Source organism: Leuresthes tenuis, unplaced genomic scaffold (genome assembly GCF_036924035.1).
Source record: "Leuresthes tenuis unplaced genomic scaffold, fLeuTen1.0.hap1 SCAF_12, whole genome shotgun sequence".
NCBI classification, from domain to species: Eukaryota; Metazoa; Chordata; class Actinopteri; order Atheriniformes; family Atherinopsidae; genus Leuresthes; species Leuresthes tenuis.
The window spans coordinates 15,505,079-15,523,463 of record NW_027325366.1 but is presented as its reverse complement, the minus strand read 5'-3'; the positions used below and the strand labels follow the sequence as shown (position 1 = coordinate 15,523,463).

General features: G+C 39.9%; 1 protein-coding gene across 3 annotated transcripts; it reads right to left on the bottom strand.

Moving 5' to 3' along the window:
- Positions 1–214: 214 nt before the first annotated feature.
- Positions 215–12,913, bottom strand: tmtc4 (transmembrane O-mannosyltransferase targeting cadherins 4). 3 transcript variants are annotated; one of them, XM_072396604.1, is made up of 18 exons: positions 12,461–12,913; positions 12,124–12,325; positions 11,854–11,969; positions 9,885–10,101; positions 7,575–7,662; positions 7,292–7,392; positions 6,906–6,998; positions 6,545–6,706; positions 4,174–4,376; positions 3,695–3,869; positions 3,209–3,340; positions 2,993–3,072; positions 2,799–2,906; positions 2,559–2,700; positions 2,278–2,392; positions 896–1,008; positions 655–724; positions 215–470 (listed from the first exon to the last, which is right to left on the bottom strand). In XM_072396604.1, exons 2-18 carry the CDS (start codon positions 12,283–12,285, stop codon positions 322–324), a joined length of 2,226 nt encoding a protein of 741 aa, XP_072252705.1. In that variant the 5' UTR covers positions 12,286–12,325; positions 12,461–12,913; the 3' UTR covers positions 215–321. The 3 variants fall into 3 exon arrangements, with proteins under 3 accessions (XP_072252705.1, XP_072252706.1, XP_072252707.1); XM_072396605.1 differs by lacking the exon at positions 6,545–6,706 and having other exon boundaries at positions 12,124–12,913; XM_072396606.1 differs by lacking the exons at positions 6,545–6,706; positions 6,906–6,998; positions 7,292–7,392; positions 7,575–7,662 and having other exon boundaries at positions 12,124–12,913.
- Positions 12,914–18,385: the final 5,472 nt, after the last annotated feature.

The window sequence follows — 18,385 nt, the reverse complement described above, 5'->3', positions numbered from 1 at the left end:
AACAAAACAGCACAGTGCAGCTGACTATGTAATCAGCACAGACATCAAACTCCCCTGCTTAACACACACACCCATGAAATCAAATTAGGTACTCAACACTACAAAATGACATTTGCAACTGTGCAACATATGTTTTTTTCCTCTTTTGTTTCCCTTTTTTTTTTGAGCTATTCTATGAAGAACAAAAATAGAGCCCGACACACAGATCGTTGGATTTTATTTCAAAATGTTTCAAAGCAAAAACCAGTGAGATAAAATGATACAAAATGGAAACAATGGAAAATTTTGTTTAATAGCAAGCAGGGGTCCCAGTTGGTTCCCTCAGGGTGTGTTGCGCTTAAGCTGGTCCAGTTTGCGTCGCAGCATGTTGTAGTTGTCTCTGGTCCCAGGAGCCTCGGGGTCCAACTTTAGAGACAGCTCATAGTGTTTCTTTGCCAGCTCCAGCTTCCCCCAGCGATGATACAGCACAGCTGAGGAAAAACAGAAACCTTCTGTAAGCTGACAAGCTGCAACAGTTCTAATTCTATTGATCTAGTGCTTTCAGTACAGCTTGGCTACAAAATATTGTGTCTGCTAGAATGCATAAACATAATATTGGTTTTCAAGTGCTCAGAATCTCACAACACTGGAAACACAAAATTGCAGTGGCCTTACCTAAATTGCCATGGCAACTAGCAGCATTTGGGTTGATCCGAAGGGCGTGAAGAAAGAAGCCCTCTGACTCCTGAGAGAAGAGAGAGAGGATAAAAAAAAAACATACAGAATTATATTTACGAGTCAGAGAGATTCACCACTCCTGATTTAGAGCTGACACAGAGAACAATGCAAGAAATAAAATCTTTGACGTGCATGAAGAATAATCCGAGTTAGCTTTTCAAGCTGTGTTGGTATTCACCTTGTATTTCTGTAATTTCCCCAAGACATTTGCCAAAGAAAACATGATAGTGTGGTCATTGGGGAGGAGCCTCAGAGCCTCTCGGCCGATCAGCTCTGCTTGACCCAGGTTCCCTTGAAGACGGACGGAAAAATTAACAAAAATGTCAGACATTAATATTAAATGACACCCACAGAAAACCTACAGCTACAGACACACGCTCATGTATATTTTTAGCATAGTTCAGAAAAGCAAGACAATATTTACTCAACAAAGCCTATTAACAGTTATATCTTAGTTTATCTAATTCAGACTTTTAAAATGAAAAGTTTAAGTGTTACCATAGATACAGCTAACAAAGAGGGAATTTCTTTGCTTTATTTGTCAGCAGTACATAAAGCAGAGTTTTCCCTTCTCCACACATGAGGGAGTGGTTTAGTCCCCTAATTAAAGTTGAACACAAGGCCCACTGAGTTATTGATCTCTGTCACAGATCTGTCTGATGTCTGGCCAGAAGTGGAGAAAGAAGAGAGACGGACAGACAAGAACCAAGAGAGGGCCAAACAATGGCAGTCGTGTCCTGAGTCATGGCCTGTGCCCTACAGACACAGCTTGCCAACCTGTGACTGCATGTGTGACATGTGCGCATCTGACTGAATTTGCACTGATTCGGCCTTTTGTTTGTGTAATGATCAAAACAAAAGAGCAGAATTGAAAACCAAAGACGAAACAACATTCCCAAATCCTCTCTATTTCAAAATGACACCTATTGTTCTTTTCCCTCTTTTTTTGGGGGGTTTGGTGGGGAGCTGAGGAGATGGGTAGAATTATTTCTGTCAGATTTGGGGAACAAATGGGGTGGGGGAACTCTGAGGGGGCGCTGTTCTGGCTGTGCTTGCCCTCGTTTGATCAGGAACATACTGGGCCCTGATTGGACGGTTCCAGTGGCCTCCTGGGAGACTCCGCCCCCACGGGAGCAGCTTCTGACAAAACGGCTCGAGCGTTTGGAAATCAGAGCATTCTCCACACGGCAGGGAAGAGTGCCTTCCAAACTCACAACACAAAGCTTTAATACATAAATTTCAAGCATTGCTGATTCCTGCTCTTCCGGTCTAATCTTGGCCATTTAGATTTCCTGCCTTTCCAAAATAAAAAGGCTGTGTTTTTTTTGGCCGTTAACGCTGTATCAAGCTGCAAACAACACAAACAGCGTTTCTTTGATACTCAAATGGCTCACAAATTCACATACAGTAAACTTAGAATCGGTGGATATCATTAACACAGATCTGGGTTTTTTTAACACTGAAATATTTCTCATGTAAACGCCACAAGAAAACCAAACAACAGCACCCAAATGTTTATTGGCATTTGTGCACTAAGAGGCGTGTGGGTGTGTGTTTTACCTATGTTGTCCAACAGAATGACCATATTGTTCCAAGCCAGGCTGTGATCGGGTTTTAGCACCGTTGCATTTCTCCATGCATTCAGAGCATCCACGTGTCTGTTCTGGTCAGCATACTGAGACAATAAGGGAGAAGTAGTGTTATCAAAGTCTTCTACATATGGCAAGACCCTACAGACAGGCAGCGCATTTGTTTCCTATCGGGTTTAGATGTAGGATCCAAGTTACAAGACTTCTTTTTATTTATAAATTCTAACGCAGCAGCCGACTATGGAATCTCACCAAGCGTCCCAGGTTGTAGTAACAGTCTGGGTATTTTCTACGGAAGCGGATGGCATTCCAGTAGCTTTGCTCTGCCTCCTCAAACTTCTGGAGGCTGTTCTGAACAATACCGAGATTCATCCAAGCTGCAGCAAAGTCAGGTCTGCAGAGATGAAAACACAAAGCAATCAACAGGAATCTCTGAAAACATGATACTTTGCATGTATTGAGCGGTGTATTGTATTATTTAGGACTTCATACTGAATGGAAACAGCTTTAGACAACAGCTGTTCTGCCTCTATAAGTTCGTTCTTCTCTTTCAGGATGTTCCCCAAGTTGTTCATAGCATGGACATAAGTTGGATGTAGCCTGAAAGCCAAAGGCAGCATGCAACACAAGTCAGCTTCTTGTTCATCTGTTAGAAGCTGATTAGACTGCAATGAGAGGAGACATACCTGACTGCCTCTCTGTAATATCTGACAGCAGCAGTGGTGTTCCCTCTATCAGCCAGGTTCTTACCTACATTGTAATGTACCTGAGGAATAAGTCATCAACACATGGGGCTTCAGGTTGTGGCTTAGTGTTTGGCTTTTAATCATTCTCACGTGTGACCAAAAGCAATTTCATTACACATACTGCAGAGAAGCAGGAAAAAACAAATAACTTCTTACTTTGGCATTGAGCGGACAGACGGTCAGGGCGCTGGTGAATAGGCTTTGTTCTGACCTCCACTGGTGACTGCGAAGGGCACAGCGTACCACATACATACATACGAGTGCAAACACCATGACACACAGCAACTTCTGGAAAAAGAGAAGAGTAATATTTAACAACCATGTCCAGAAATTCCGTTGAGATTAAAAATACATTGGCTGCAACTCAGAGAACAGCTTTAAAATGTATCTCTGGGACACGTGGACACCACCTACTGATCTCATGGCTTTACAGATAAATCATTAGCCATTTGTCATTTCTGTCTCACTGTGTTACCAAATCATTAAAGCTGCATAAAGAGGTGATTAATTCTAAGAGTTTAAAACCAGGACAATGCAACCTGGTGACTACAGAAAAGTCACTGGGTTGAATCCATGCTAAAAACAGGGTTCATCAAAGTGTTTCATCCATTACTTTAGTGTGTTTTTTTTTTTTTTTTCTACCCTGTGTTTGCTCCAGCGGCAGCAGCAGTGTCCAAGTGAGTAGGCAAGAAGCAAGCAGTAGCCGGCTGAGGACAGATAGAGCACTCTCTCAGCAATGACGAAGCCCACCCTGAAAAAAATGTTACATGCAGGCAGAAAAGGGACCACCAGCAGCACCAGACCCAAAGTCAGTGTCCTGGTAGGGAGAGCAGAAAAAAAAGCACCTTTAGAACGTCAAAGGATTACAGGTATGTACATGACACTCAAAAATAAGATTTAGGCTTTGAAAATGTAGGATTAATCAACCAATCAAAACTCAGAAAAACGTTTCATATGAGCCTAACAGACAATCTGAGTCTAACCAACAGAATCTGCTACCAGGAATCAAGATGCGGTGCTCAGGTCACACTGTAGTTGATATGATACCATCTTCATAAACAAGTTCAAATCTAGAAATGTGCTTCATTTCATCTTCAGTAAGTGTAAAGTGCTGTGCTTACCTCCTCCTTTGGCTGTCCTGTGAACATAAGGCTTGGCTTATCAAGCCTATCAGAACGCACCAGAGCAGCAGCAGCCACACCATCCTCCAATCAGTGGCTGACTTAATGAGAGGCACACAGCCCATGGACCAATCAAAACACAGCCACCAGGGACACAGCAGCAGCCAGGCATTAAGAGAGTAGTAGTAATTATAGTTCATGATCTGCCAGTCAAAAAGGAACAGGAGTGGTGCAGAATAGAGGGGCAGCAGGGACAGAAAAGAGAAAAATACCATTAAAATTCAGACTCAAAATATTACTGTGAGATAATTGAGATAATTTCACTTTAATTGGGGCTGTTATTGAAATGTTCCAGTTGGCCACCGTCATTAGTTCTCAGGTTCTCATAAGACATACACTTTTCCACATGTAATATAAGGCTCATATTTTCGTTTAAGCTATGTTTTGGCTAATATTTAAAAAAAACCAACATTTGGCATTCATTTTAATTGGTCGTTGTAGGACGTTTCCTTTTGTAAAACTGAGGTCAATTCAAGGGAGAACTACTGAGTAGCATTGTCAGACTGATTCAGATTAATTACAACATTTTTCCATCTTCTAAGGCGCTGCACTTTTTACTCAAGGTTTTTTTTTTTTTGTCTTTCCTTAATTCAATAGTTTTAAGGCACGCTAGACAACCTACCAGGGACTGCCAACATATGTGTGAAGGGGTGTGGGTTTTTATGTTTGGTGCATATGGGGCAAGCATATGAAAGAATGCCAGCCTTCTACACAACACTCTCAAGGAATAAAGTCCAGCAAAAGTTTACTGAAAATCACCTGTTTGCAACTATTTTGGTATTAATTCAAACCGAAGGACCTGGAAAGAGAAATGTACTGCCTTTGCAAAAGTAGTCCAATGGTCCCTTTGGAAGTGAGTGGCGGTGTACTTCTTTCTTTGCATTTCCCTTGTTTGTTCTCATTTTGTCGGCAAACTGTCGGCACAGTGGCCGACTATAGAAACACTAGTTTGGTTTGCGCCACTTTTTTTGTATTATGAGGTTTCACATTACCCATAACTGACAGTAATGGCACAATTTAAAAGGAAAAGTTGTGACTAACGTGAATCAGTTCTGATCTGCCACACATGTCACTCACATGACTGAAGTCATGGACGATGAGCTGTTTCTACTTCCAGAGAATGAGCACGACCGGTACTTGCAGACATGAAAGAAGAAACGGAACATACCGAGGGGAAAAGTAATTCTGAAGGCAACTCTCCAATTTCCCTCTGATACATTTCCAGGTACACTGGTTTTGTTTTCCCCACAGTTAGCAACTACTGCTCTGTTGATTCCATTAAAGTGCAACATGGATGGATAATGGAAAAAAAAACTCTTATGGGTATTTTATATGAGGCTGCAGTTCAAAAGTTTGCTTTAAATCATCTTAACAGTGCTCATCCTCACTTGCAGACCAGAGAAGGGCCAAGTCCTTCAGACTTTGCACACTTTTCTGAGCCAACAAATAACAATCTAAACCAAATAAAATTCATGCATCATCTTTATCACAGTGCTACAAATGAAGTCAATATTACAGAAGAATCTTTCTGTTTGAGATACAAGCACCATATTAATATAGATACAAATAACATATAAGATAAAGACTTTTACAGGAAATTCTGGTGGCAAATCCAAGATGGTGGCCTTTTGTAAAGTTGGCCATTATCTCAAATGTCAAAAAAAGTAAAACTTCAATCGCTGAACAAACTTTAATGATTCAACGATCAAAATGTTTTTACATGAGAAATTCAGTGGTGCCAATAAAATTCCAATAATTTGACCACAGCTCACATTTCAGCAGTAACTCCAAATTTAGTCCAAGGAGTAAAATATCTCTTGATCTATATCAAAATGTGTCTGGTGTCTTCCAGAAGCTCGTTCAATACCCACAAGTTACAGATGATGCAGATCTAAGCATGCTTATGATGTTAATTATCAAAATCTACTCCTGGCACTAATAATGCAATACTTGATGCCCCTCCATTAATCCAGATCTGTGTCTGGGGTCAGGCAGATGCATGTTTAATGCATACATCCAACTGGAGGTGGTGAAAAGTAGGTAAAACTTGGAAAGAAGTGTTGTCGACAATTGACAAGTAGACCTGCAAAAGTGATGATTAGAACAATTTGTAAATGCATACAATTTAGTGTAATAACAATGGCAGATATTCATGCAGCATGCCATTCCAAGGCTATGTATGAATGAAGAAATGTGTCGGTCAGAAGTTCTGAAATTATGTAATCACAATCCAGGTCAAGCACCGCATGTCTATGGCGAATTATTCCATCGGTTCCCAAATGAATAAAATCCACAAACAAATCGTACTCACTCTAATAAATATATTTTCCTCAAAGGAGGCAGGGTTGTCTACTTCAGTGAATGCCGGTGGTCCCGTGCCCATGATTCTCCAGCGTGCATAGAGCATCGAGAGCCCTCCAAGACCCATAAGCGCCAACCTCGTCAGCAATCCAATTCGCAGCTTCTCACTTAGCTGTCGGAAAGATATGTGACCCGATTGTCACCAGTGATTAAAAATATATGCTCGTTAGTTACTGTAAGCAGTGTTTCGTCAGTAATATGCTGAGATTCGTGCAGCTTTACGTAGGCAATGCATGCAATGTGACATTAGTCATATAAGGGAGTGCGGAAATTATGACATGAGAGAGGAAGGTATATAAAATGTAACTCACATCAAGTTGATTCTTTCTAAAGAGTAGCCGTTGGCTGAGTTCATACACATTAACGTTACAGATGAGGAGGACATCAAAGGCTGCATTTACACCCTGAGGGAAAATACACAGCAGACACAATTTTTTTTTAATATATATATAGGTCAGTGACAACAGGGCTCTTTAACTAATTTCAAATATGGTTTAGGTTTTTCCTGTAAGGGACAACTAAAAGATGTGACACATTCAACAGCATGGCTTTACGGAAAACTCGTCCTGTGTCACCGATGACATCTTTTTTCAATCCCCCCTTTGTTAGTAGTGGATGAGACGAAGTCATCAACTCTTAAAAAAAAAAAAATGAAAAAAATGGCTTTACAAAAAAAAACAAAAAATAGACTTCATACCAAGACAGTGATGCCTTGTTCTTTACAGAGCAGCGCCGCAGCACACAGCAAGAGGCTGACCACAACCCACTGGACAGAAAACCTGTAATCTCTGTCACTCCCTGAGAACACAAAGCAAAGACCAGGCAGCTTTTAGACAGCTTGGGGATTAACGTGTGGGTGTTGAAACACAAAAAAATTTCACAACCAGCAGCTCGATAACGTTTGAAGCCGGCAACATAATTATGTGCAAGGACGGCATCGCTGAGTACCTGAGGAGCAATATTATGTGGTGGACACCTACCTTTGTTAAAAGCTCTGCAGTAAGTAAGAAAAGACAGCTGGAAGAACAGAGCGCATAGAAGGTCAGCTCGGCCCACTATGCCTGCAACCTTGTTGAGATGGAGAAGAGAGAACGAGGGGAAAAAAATTTAAATGATTAAAAGGCAGGAAGCATACTTAATAAAACAAGCATTTTTTTTTTTTTTATTTCATGAATTGTGATCCAAATTGTGTCTTGTTACACAGGCCTGTTGGTTTTGCGTGGTGAAAGCAGTTCAGGGAAAGCTCGTGAGCAAAAGTAGGAAGAAAACTCTCATTACCAGCACAGCCTGTTGGTGTGTGAGCTCTATACAGTGTGTGGGTACAGTATGGTTGGCAACCTGGGGTCGCATGCTTTGATACATGCAGCAGGCCTTGGCCAACAGTCTGTCCGCCCCCCCTCCCACCCAATGTCTCACCCAGTCCTTGCCCTGCATGATTAAAGACAATGTAGAGGAGGAATTGCTGCTTTCCAGCCAAGCTTTCCAGCAAAAACACAGACGCTGGCAGGTCAATAAGCATTCCCAACACAGATAATAGCCAGGCCGTGCTACTGCATACACCTTGGCCCTGTGCTCCCAGCTGAGACATGGCTTTTGTTCTTGGCATGGAAGCACTGGATGTTTGGTATTAAAACCTCTGGACAAGATGTCATGCTCTGCCATATGAAATCCATGTAGTTTGGCTTAAATATGTATTCAGCCTAAAGTTTTAACCAGTGAAGTCTCAAGAGACATTTTCAGTTTTCAAATGAAACTGCAGTTTTTCATTAAACACTGGAAACGCAATAAAACAGTAATCGCAACTTTACACGCATCCATGAAACATTTCAATAACTTCTGTGTCTCTTTGCAAAGTTTCCCTTACTTTTCACAAAACCTCCCAACAGACAACAGCATATCTGATGAAATAAAGGGAAGGCTTTTTTAGTTTCTTGCTCTACGAATGTGAGATTTCCTTCCATTTGGACAGCAAGGACAGCAGAAAAAAATATCAGGCATTTTAGGCCAGCGTGTCCAAAAAAAATGACGGGGCCGAAAGCAGTTTGGGGTTAACAATGCAGCAGGTGGACAGAGGATCTCCAGTTTAAAACAAATGCTTCGAACAACCACTGAAACGTTTAAAAATAACATCCCTGAAAAGAATGACTGAGGGATTTGTATATTTCTCCATCCGCAGAGTAGAATCTATGAAATGACTCAAAGAGGAATTTCAGTGTGTAAAGGGCAATGGCACAAGCAGAAAGCGGACACCCGTGATCTGTGATCCCTCAGATGGCACTGCACCAAGAACATTCATTCATTATTCATCAATAGCCGATGTAACACATGGGCAAAGGATTACTTCGGTAAAACCTTTGTCAAGACCTACAGTACGGAGTTAGTCACGAACTTCCACTTAAGACATTACTGTGCAAAAGAGCAATCTGTCAACCTTCTCCAGAGGTGACTTCGACTTCTCTGGGCTCAGAGGCATCGGGAATGGACACAGTGGAGACGTGTACTGTGGACAAATCAGTACGCCCAATCCTGGAGGAAATGGAGACATCTCGATGCCAAACAACGATAAAAGTGTTGTGAGAAGAAACGGCGATGCTAAAAGGTTGGCTGCAGGCAAAAAAATGGAGGTACATTCACGGATCAAATCAAACTGATGAGACAAAACATGAAATGTGTTCTGTTTTTACTGTCTGAAAGGAATTGTAAGAATATTTTTCGAGACCGTCCATACTTTTTAGGGAGAGTCCAAGCCCATTCAAAAATATGGAAGATTTCTTTTTATACATATATATATTTTATTCAAATGTTTTGTATCCAGAAAGTTTACAGTCATCACTAAAGTTTCTTCTTGTGCATCCAAACCATGCAAAAATCAGACGATCACAATTTCTTATGCACAAATATTGCTCTTTTTTTTTTTATTACACTCATATTCCACAAAGATCAAGCCTTCTTCTGTCCCTGGATGGTTCTGATCTGAACAGTTACCAAATAAAAAACTGCTGGTCCTTGTGCACAAAGTAGGTAGAGGACATCATAATCCATGCAAAGAGGAGTGTGGCTGCGTAGATTGTTAGTTAAGCAGGTCGTGTTAAACCTAAGTGCTTAAAGAAAAGGCAAACTGACTTATTTCAGTTTTTGTTTCATCTCAACCTCACAGTCCAGTTGCCTTTTCCTGAAGTACTTATAAAAGGTTAAACAATGGTTAAAGTGATGCAGCATCCCATAGGTATTTAGACTCGAACAATACTACGCATGCAAATAAAAACCTAACGTAGCTGAACTCTACTTACACTTTCTGTGTGAACTGGGTGTGCTGCAAAGAAGATGGCAGCAAGCAAAGAGGTCTTGGGAGCATGGTTCAGTGTCCGACCCTTATCATCAAAAGCCAGTCCACCGATCAGAACCGCAAAAACGTCAATCATAAGGGCGGATATGACAGCATGGAGAATGATGTTCAGTACATGGAAGCCAATAGGGTGCAGGCCTCCAGCTATGAGGTAGTTTAACCTGCAACAGCAAGAGAACAAAATCCCGGGTTCTGAATGATATTAGTCGTATTAAAAGTACAATCAAGTACATCTGTAGTCATGGTGGGAGGCATTGTTAGGAGTAACATGATGGTGCCATTAGGACGGGATGAAGAAGAGTGTAGTAGTCACTGAGTTACCAATATGTTCAGCATCATCCATACAGTTACACACATTAAACACAAAGACACTAAGGCCTTACATAGTAACCGATGTCCATAAAATTAGATCCAGATATTGGCTGGAGGTGACATATGGAGCACACAGCAGGATGTAAGACACATTCTCACTACTGAAAATACAACACTTGCAGGTGTTTCGTGCCAAAATGTGCTGCAGTTAAGCAGGTATGTATTCAATGTGTTCATTATCAACCATATCTCCTGCAATGTGCTCATTTTGTCTGAAATGTTTCAAACCATTCCTCTCACTCTTGGATGCATAACAGAATCGTCAACACACCCACCGTGATCCCTCTGGACAACTGCCGGCTATATTCAATGAAGTATTGGTGATTTGGATTTGGCAAAGTCAGTGTGGTGTCCAGTTCAACCGATTCAGACATTTGTACTCTCGCAAACAGCATCTAGCACGATGAAAGGTTCGGGCCCAGTGTGCACGCTCAGTGTTAATTGATTTGTTTCACAAACACACAAAATAAAGAAATATTTCAAGCAGGATGGAAAACCAAGACGAGTGCTGCAGCCAAGGCTGGACTGAAAGCTTCATCTGCGTTCCCTCTGCTCTTTCACACTCCATGAAACAGACACGGTGCTGTCTTCCCTGTGAGAGGTATATGACTAAGAGGGATTAATGGGTTACCGGGGTACATGAAGCCTGTGTTTTCATACTCACACAGATGGCACTTTTTTTTTTAAACAGGGCTAGATAACCATAGTAACTTATACTGCACATACTGTTCCAGAGGAAGTTGTTGAGACTTTTTAAACTAAAAGTGGGGTATATAAAGCTCTGTCCTTGGTCGGTTTCTTTTCCTCACGGTATTCTTTACAAGCCATATATTCTCAGCTAAGACCACGCATTATATACGCAAACCTCTGTAGCCCCATGTTAGTGATATCACTGATCAAAGCTGTGCAAGCATAACAAAAAAATCATTCTGTACAAGAAGAAAAAGGCACAGCAACCTGCGTGCATTCAGTGAGTGAAGAAGAAAATGCTACAATATGGTTAATAGAGTTTTAACTTTTATTAATCTATTCATATATATATATATATATATATATATATTGCTTCATCTGAATTGCTTCAGATCATTCAGTTTCAATCACATAAATTAATGTCACTTTGATTTGGCCAAAAACTAAAATGATTTCCATGCATTCTTCATTATAGGGCAGTTTGATACCTAAATGCCCTTTTTGAGTTTTGTGTTTCAATTCATAAGGCTTAGAGTAAGAAATCTAATGTGAAGTTGTTATGTATGACTCTATGTATATAATATAGCATACCAAAATACTAACTTAGCAATTAATCTGCCTTATTTGCACCATCAGCGAAACTTTTTGCCATATGATTTACCTTATTATTTGTTTATGTATCACTGTCCATAATAACGTAAAATTAAATTAAGAGTTAGTTCCCTCTCTCCCTTAAGTGTTGACAAGAACAATGCTGTATTGTGTTAAATGATCAACAAATCAGCAGGTACTTGAAGGGGCATTTATTCACGATCAGTGTATGAATGCAGACAGTGAACAGGATTCTTTACCTAAATGTAAGGACAGTGAGCGGTCGGTAAGACTTGTGACTGGAGTTGCTACTCAGATTGCTTCCCCAGAAATCATTTCTCCAGATGTTGTTCAGGGGTGTTGTTGATTTCAGGTCCTGCAAAACAAAACCAGAGCAAATTTCAGCACCACTCGATGTAGCAAACTCTGTGACACAAAAGAGTAAGATTTGCAACCCGAGGTCAAATGTTTCTTTTCATTTATACAAGTTTAGGTGGGGGTGCACGTAAAAAAAGAAAGAGCAAACTAACCTTGTTGTTGATAATTGCTTCAGAATCATCAAACACAAACTCCCCATCATAACTGTTGATGAAGCATAGGAGTGCCACCAGGGCGACAGTGACCTTGGCCGGGACTGGAGCAAGCTGTGGCAGGGGTATATGCTGATCCCAATAAACTTGAGTCAATGCCATAATGCACCGAGTCTTTGTTCATTCTTTCATCATTATATCCCTGAGATGAAGAGCATTAGTGCAGGCAGTCATACCATGTCACTTGCTATAAATGCACGCTGAATCATACACTGTAAATGCTGATAACTGGCTCATAAAGAAAGCTCAAGTCTCGAAGCCCGTTGTGGATTCATACCTTATCTTTTCAGAGACATGTTCTAAGAGGTCACGATGTCTTCTGTAACCTCCATGTTAGCTTCTCTGCCAGAGAGCCCACGAATAAACGTTTCATTGAAACTCCCTGAAAAACGAGACAAGCTGCATACAAACGCGAAGTAAATCTGTAAATCAGATAGTTACGCTGCCACTGGTTCTCGACGGAGTAAGGTCAGGGATACATTTAGTTTTTGCAAGCTAATAATGCTCAACTTTAGCATATCTTGTTAGCAGGTGCTAATCGCATCACTATGCGTCGTACAAATAGCATATGTACGCCACGAACTATATTGGCATCACCCGCTTCTTATGAAAACATTTTGCTAAAAGATGTGGATTATCAGTTACACAGAGCAGACGTTGCGAGGTTCAAATTGAAAGCTCGCGGCTGTAAACAAATGCACACGCTCAGGTTCCAATACTTCCTCTTCGGCGTCCCTGTCACGTGTTCAATTGCAGCCAATTATTGAAGCAGATTCAATGACACGCCTTACAAGTAATAAATAAAGACAAGTTATGTGAATAACTTTTTCACCTCTCTGTTGATGTCTTTAGCTTATTATGAATTGAACTGAATCAAAATTAAACTTCCAGATATACTTTAATATTGCCAAAATTATTTTGCAACTGTTATTAGAAGAATATTAGAAGTAACAATAGTATTATCAAAAATAGAAATAAACACTAATGATGCAATGATGCAATTATACAATATAACAGTGAATATGGTAACAGAAAGAGTAACTGATAAAACTATTCTATAACTGAATAGATAGAAATGATAAGAAATATATACACAAACTACATAGTAAGACAGTAAGATAGACAATTAGAATCTAAAATCATATTTCAAAATAATTTAAAATAGTAAATAAAAAATGATATATTCATTATGTACATCCCTGTGTTGGTGTCCATAATAACTTATTAATTATTCCCCATTCAGTTAAAAGTAGGACTGTCAGGATGGAGCTTGATAGGCACAGGAAGAAAATGAATAATTTCCTGTGGCATTGGGTGGTGCTCCATGGTCGGGCGGGTCTCTTGCTGAATGAGCTACTGTGACTGACTGGCATATCATGGAGTGGTTGTGAAGTGTTTTCCAGAACAGTACTTAACTTAGATGACATCCTCCTTACTGACACACCCGACAGAGTCCAGCTCCATCCCTCCAACGTTTCTGGCCTGGCAGATCAGATTGTTGAATCTGTCTCAGCACACAACAGCATAGAGGATAGGATTGGCCACCACAGACTCATCCTGAGCATCACTAGGCAGATGTTGAAATATATCCACCCTCTGTCCCAGGATATAGAATAATATTTGGCTTATTCCTAATCCTCTTTCAATCCAGTTTAGATTAGTTTACCCTAACCCTAACTCTGCAGTTGGGTATTATTACTAATTCTACATGTGGCATACTACGCATGCTCAGGACAACACAAAGTTACAGATTTCAGTTAATGCTACAAATTCACAACTGTCTTGTCTTTATGCTGGCCCTCCAGCATTCAGTCACGAGGGACAAAGATACAGAATGCTCTCTGCACTTTTTGTTTTTCTCTCTGGAGAAAAACAAATGACAATTGTTGATATTCCTTTCTTTATGGGAGATGCATCCTAGTCATTAGTTTAGCAGCAGTTCAAGGTGTAGAATGACTTGAAATCTGTGTAGTCAGAATTAAAGTCACACTTCTTTGCAATGTCCCCTGCACACTTGCAGGAAATCCCAATTTCCTCATTTAATACTGATGTGAGAAACATGGTTACGAGTAGAGGTTTCTTACCATTAAAGAGAAATGGAGACTGTTTCTACACCATCCTATCTGAATAATATGTAATATTTAAACTAACATTAATCCCACTTTTGTTTTTATCCCATCTTTGGAAAGTCAAAAAGCTAATGTTTTACAAATGTTTCTTTAAAAGGGAAGGAAGATAAAGTAATGCCATGGGTTCAGCATTTGGCCATCGTCATGTTGGTCCTTTTTGGGGAAGAGGCCATACTGGGGATAAAAGGACAATCAGTACACTAATCAGGAATGAATAGTACACCATAATGACTTCTGGGAAATTGTATTTCCCAGAAAGAAGTTGTGAATATTTGAATGGAGTCAGTTGGAATCTAAAATGTTTTCAAGCCAGCCCCTTTGTAAGCATCATCGTATTGTGTTTGGACACTCCTTTTGTCTAAGATCCAAGTGTCTTCTCATTTGCAAATCAATGCGAAAGCTGAGTCTCCAGAAGTAAGGTCTGCAGCTGGACCCTTCACCACCATAAGACCTACCCAACATTAACTAGTAGAAATATCTAACTGCCAAGTTAGAAAAATGAATTGAAAAATCTGTTACGATGTTTAACTTTAGGAATGTCTCTTTTTCTTTGTCCACCAAACAAGTTACACCACCATGAAGAAGCTTTATTCAAAATGTGTCCCATATCCATCTAAAATGGTTGTTTCACAATTTCCTTTAAAGTTGAAAGACACTGGTAGACAATCTTTCACAGCATGAATCAGTATTGACTCAAAAACCTGCTACTCTTTTTACAGCTCAGATCATGTCCTGGCCTTGGCAAGCAGGAAGAATGGCTGCCTTCCCTAGTGTGGTTACTGCATTGAGGGGAACAGACTGGCTCCACATACAGCAACCCTTCATTACATTAAGATAAAAATGTTCTTCCAGAAATGCTCTTCTTCTTTGGTGAAGTTGCCGCCTCACCAAAGCCTGTCAGGTAAACAGAGAGCAGTGAGGAAAGGATCACGTGCCTTTAGAAATTATTTACCTAAATCCTGTTGCACTAGTCCCACCAAAGATGTTACATTAGAAAAAGCAGAATTAAACCAGTAACTCTGGTCTCAGCCTCATTCAAAATGGAATGAAACAAAGTGGAATACTGTCAAGTCATATGGTAAATTAGAAAAATTCGAATGATTTCGGAATTCATGGACAACACATTCTTCAGCCTAAAGAGGAGAAGAACCATCTTATATATTAATAGTTCAAAAGCCAGCATCTATGATGGTATTGACATTCACTGGGTGACATTGCTGATTGACAAAATACAGCTTTTAGAGTAACATGACTTATAATGACTGTTTATGTCAGCAAGATAATGCCAAACGACATTCTGCACATACATGTATAATTTACATCAGCCTGGCTTCATAAAAGAAGTCCAGCTAAATTGCCGGTGCCTGCAGTCCAGATCTGTCTCCAACTGAAAACTCTCTGTGTATTATGAATAAATAAACACAACTTCAATTCCAAAAAAAGTTGGAACTCTGTGTATCATTTTACTGAACTGTTCCCAGTGATCCCAATCAGTTATAACATTTAACATCTAACATCCTATAACTATTTCCCTGAAGTACCACTTAGTTTTTCAGCCTTTTTTTTTTGATAAGCTCATTGTTTTTTTTTACATGAAATAGTGAAATATCTCACTTTCAATATTAAATACACTTTCTATGATCAGTTTTGAATAAAATATGTTTTTGATTTTTACAAATAATTGTATTCTGTTTTAATCTACATCTTACACAGCAACCCATTTTGTTTGAAAGTGAGGGTGTACCACTCTTTCACAATTTGAGTCATCTTGGAATATGCCCATGCCATCAGGGAAGAAAAAAATCCACTGACTTAGAACTTGGTCATTCAGTTTATTCAGGTAGTCAGCTGACCTCATTATTTGGACATAAAGCTTTGCTGAACCTTGACCTGACCAACTGCAGCAACCCCAGATCATAACACTGCCCCAACAGGCTGCATCACTTCATCCGCCTCTCCTCTTATCCTGATGCGCCCATCACTCTGGAACAGGGTAAATCTGGGTTCATCAGACCATATGACCTTCTTCCATTGCTCCAGAGTCCAATCTTTACGCTCCCTCGCAAATTGAAGCCTTTTTTCTGATTAGTCTCACTGATAACTGTTGTTTTTTAAGACTAAACAGCTGTTCAGTCCCAATCCCTTGAGTTCCCTTCGCATTGTGTATGTGGAAATGTTCTTACTTTCACTGTTAAACATTGCCGTGAGTTCTACTGTTGTTTTTTTATGATTTGATTTCACCAAACGTTTAAGTGATTGCCGATCACGATCATTCAAGATTTCTTTGCGACCACATTTCTTCTTCGAAGATGATGCTTCCCCACTGTCCTTCCAGTTTTTAATAATGTGTTGGACAGTTCTTAACCCAATTTTAGTAGTTTTAAGCATTTAAAGCAATCTCCTCAAATGCTTTCTTTGCTTGATGCATGCCAATAATTTGACCCTTCTGAAACAGATTGACATCTTTTCTATGACCACAGGATGTGTCTTCCGACATGGTTGTTTAAGAAGTGAGAAGCTACTCACTGCATCAGTTAACGTTAAAAATAACTTGCTCCAATGGGAGGCTCTTACCTATTTGCTTAGTTGTTACATCCTGATGGTAACATTTTCTTTTTTTGATGGGCAGTGTAGATTGTGGTACAACAGATTGTTGCAAGAATCAGTTGAAGTGTCTTTTGAAACTTGTAGCAGCTGTGGCACATACAAAGTTTTTTTTTTTTTTTTAGGTTTGGTTTGGCATTTATTTCACACTTGTAGATGATTACAGGAGGTTCACCAGGTTGGTTCACAGAGTTCATGTTTAGCTAATACTCTTTTTTAATGTCTGCTGTGTTCATATGATTGAAACACTATTGTGCATTCACAATATTTTAACCTGTACTTGCATGATATGAACTCGTTTCTTTTTTTGGAGTAGTATTTTATCAGTACATGGGGTGACAGCATCATGTATGAACAGTAGTTTGTCTAAAACAATCCAAATGTGTTAATCTGTTGTGTTACTGTAAAAAACAGGAAGAGATGTGTCTCTGAGAGTTAGAGGTGCTGAGGCTGTGGAGAGGCCCTTGGCAGGCTTTGGGATTTTGTGCTCCATTTCACCTGTCATTGCTTAGGGAAGACAAGGAATCTCCCTAATGGTCAAAGTCAGGGGCCCAGAGCGACGAGAAGGGGGAAGGATTCTCAGACCTTTAACATGGGTCTCAAGGATGGTTAGAGAAGCAGACACTTATTCAGCACGAAAGAACGCACAATTAAGGCTATGCTTCAAAACATCACCCTCAGTATCTGAACAGACACTTTTTAAGGATACACCAAGACTGGTGAAAAGGGTCATGTGTTACATTGGCTTGTTTCTGTGTCCTCTACATCTGTGGAAATCAATTCAGAGAGCTCATAAATATATATATATATTTTTTTAATTTACTTAGTCTTTAGAATTTGCTTTTTACATTAAAAGTTTTTCTGGAATTGTTTTTCTGTCCCAAAAGAAACACAGTATGTACTATGGTAGGAGCATTTAGTTTCCCAAAAATCACCTTTCCATGACAACTAATTAACACAGCATTTAGTATCCCAAAAATCACCTATCCACTACCACTAATTAACACTACATGCAAAATGCATGAAGTATAGATTTCATCTCCTGGTTCTTCACCCATGTCAGTCAGCTGGAATTCATGTTATTAGCATCACTTCCAGAGAAATGGCCAGGGCGGGTCAGGGGACATAATGAGGCAGAGGAAGGAGAGACAGGGGGTCTAAATCCCACCAATGGAACATAGTTGCCCAAATGCAGAGAGACAGGGCTGCCAGTGGAGACCAATGTCAGGGAGGGTCCACTGTTTTTGTGATCACACCGAAGGTGACAGACATTGATTGTGTGCAGTCTGACATATCCCATAAGAGAGGAAAGGTCAGGGTCAAATGGCATGAAAATAAAAAGAAAATGACTAAGCATCACACAATGTCTTGAGATGAATGAAGCAGCCTGCTTTTTCCTCATTAATCTTATTTCTTATTGAATGTTTATTAATAACATTAAAGTTCATATATATATATATATATATAGG

Bases quoted from the DNA above. Each gene is read 5' to 3' on its own strand.
- tmtc4 (XM_072396604.1), bottom strand. From the start codon at position 12,285: ATGGCATTGACTCAAGTTTATTGGGATCAGCATATACCCCTGCCACAG. The intron at 7,393-7,574 runs GTAGGTGTCCAC...TTGTGTTCTCAG, and splicing joins CTGCAGAGCTTTTAACAAAG to GGAGTGACAGAGATTACAGG. The intron at 2,701-2,798 runs GTATGAAGTCCT...TCATCTCTGCAG, and splicing joins TCTAAAGCTGTTTCCATTCA to ACCTGACTTTGCTGCAGCTT.